Source organism: Pundamilia nyererei, unplaced genomic scaffold, assembly GCF_000239375.1.
Source record: "Pundamilia nyererei isolate P.nyererei 1_Seehausen unplaced genomic scaffold, PunNye1.0 scaffold00279, whole genome shotgun sequence".
NCBI classification, from domain to species: Eukaryota; Metazoa; Chordata; class Actinopteri; order Cichliformes; family Cichlidae; genus Pundamilia; species Pundamilia nyererei.
The window spans coordinates 428,015-429,417 of record NW_005187680.1 but is presented as its reverse complement, the minus strand read 5'-3'; the positions used below and the strand labels follow the sequence as shown (position 1 = coordinate 429,417).

At 42.2% G+C, this 1,403-nt stretch overlaps 1 protein-coding gene across 6 annotated transcripts in view; it reads right to left on the bottom strand.

The window, feature by feature from the left end:
- The window catches only part of kif3b (kinesin family member 3B), a 34,746-nt gene that overhangs the window by 26,262 nt on the left and 7,081 nt on the right, over positions 1–1,403 (bottom strand). For all 6 annotated transcript variants that reach the window (XR_001290596.1, XR_001290595.1, XM_013915268.1 and 3 more), the window contains exon 7: positions 1,284–1,389. Coding sequence is in view for 4 of the 6 variants with exons in the window: in XM_013915268.1 (XP_013770722.1) it covers positions 1,284–1,389 (106 nt within the window). In the remaining 2 variants the exon portion in view is untranslated. The remainder of the gene's footprint in view (positions 1–1,283; positions 1,390–1,403) is intronic.

The following is a 1,403-nucleotide window of genomic DNA, read 5'->3' as shown; positions in this document are numbered from 1 at the left end:
ATAGTTACACCTGGTAAAGCAGCAATGCTGATCGTTTTATTAAAGATGAAAGAATTTAGACAGTTTTTAACTCTCAGTGATGCTGCAGTGTTTGTTTGACCTGAAGTATACGGAGTTTAGGACCCAGATTACTACCAGATTTAAGAGCATCTTGTGTATCTGACGGACAAACACCAAACCAGTTCCACATCACTGAAGTTGCACCATTTTTACAAACCAATTCTGGTTCATCTGTTTCACTCAACAATCGGCCATGTGCCTATGAAAACAAAGGCACTGCGCATGCGCGTTTTACTCATTCTATCGCGATATTTCATTTTCCTATCGTTGCCTAACATTATACCGGTATTACCGTGAACGGTATAAAATGGCCCAGCCCTAATTGAAAGTTTACATTTCTACGCTATTGAACAGCAGAAATTAGGTTTTCTTATCAGACGTTCTTTTTTTTGGGGGGGGGGAAACGCGTCCGACAGCGCTGTAAACAACGGTAGACTGGTGAAAAATAAGCAAGAAAATGAATGCAGATTTTAGACGAGAAACTGTTCTTGAAGTACATGGAGAGAGAGAGAGAGCGCGAGAGAAAGAGCTGTGCAGAAAGTGTGATTTTTATTGTGGTTGAAGCAACGCAGTAAAAGTAAGAGAGAATTCATGAAGATGTTTATCAAAGGTGAAGTGCAGTTTTGATCTTCTTTTGATGCTGGTTCAATGAGTTTTGGTTGGAGAGAGACAAAACTTGTAGCATCAGAATCTAGCGCAAAATAAGAAGTAAACACAAAGCACGGACCCGGAGCATCAGAATCATTGAGCTGTCAGTTTTCATTTATATTTAAAAGTCGATTTAGGATTTAATGAATCGATATCGCTTCATTCACTACTACTACTCACCTCTATCCGCCTGCACTTTCAAACGTACACACGCTTAGGACTACAGGACTATCTGGACCATGGACAATCAGAGAGGTCTCGCCCCTGACTATCTGATTGGTTTAGACCTCGATATAGGCATAATGTGTGTCTGTTGTTGACCACACGGAGACTTTCAAAGACTTTTTGTATGGCTGGTCGCACTGGTGCGACCTACGAGTTTTTTAGTTGCACCATTGACAAATTAGGTTGCATATGCGACCAAATTGGTCGCACGCTAGAGCCCTGTATGAGAGTGAGGTGAATTTCAACGCATTGTGCTCCCATGCACAACCTTTGTTGTCCCCATCAGCTTTATATGCAGTGATAACTTAACTATAATAACAACACTATAAAGGAGAGGGAGAAAAGCTTACTTTGTATCTCATGTCAGGCTTCAACATCATGGCCACACGGGCATGGTGACTGAGGGGCCTCCAGTAGCCGACTGCAGACCGAGGCCTGCTCATCATCTGATGGTCACTGAGAGAGAGAGA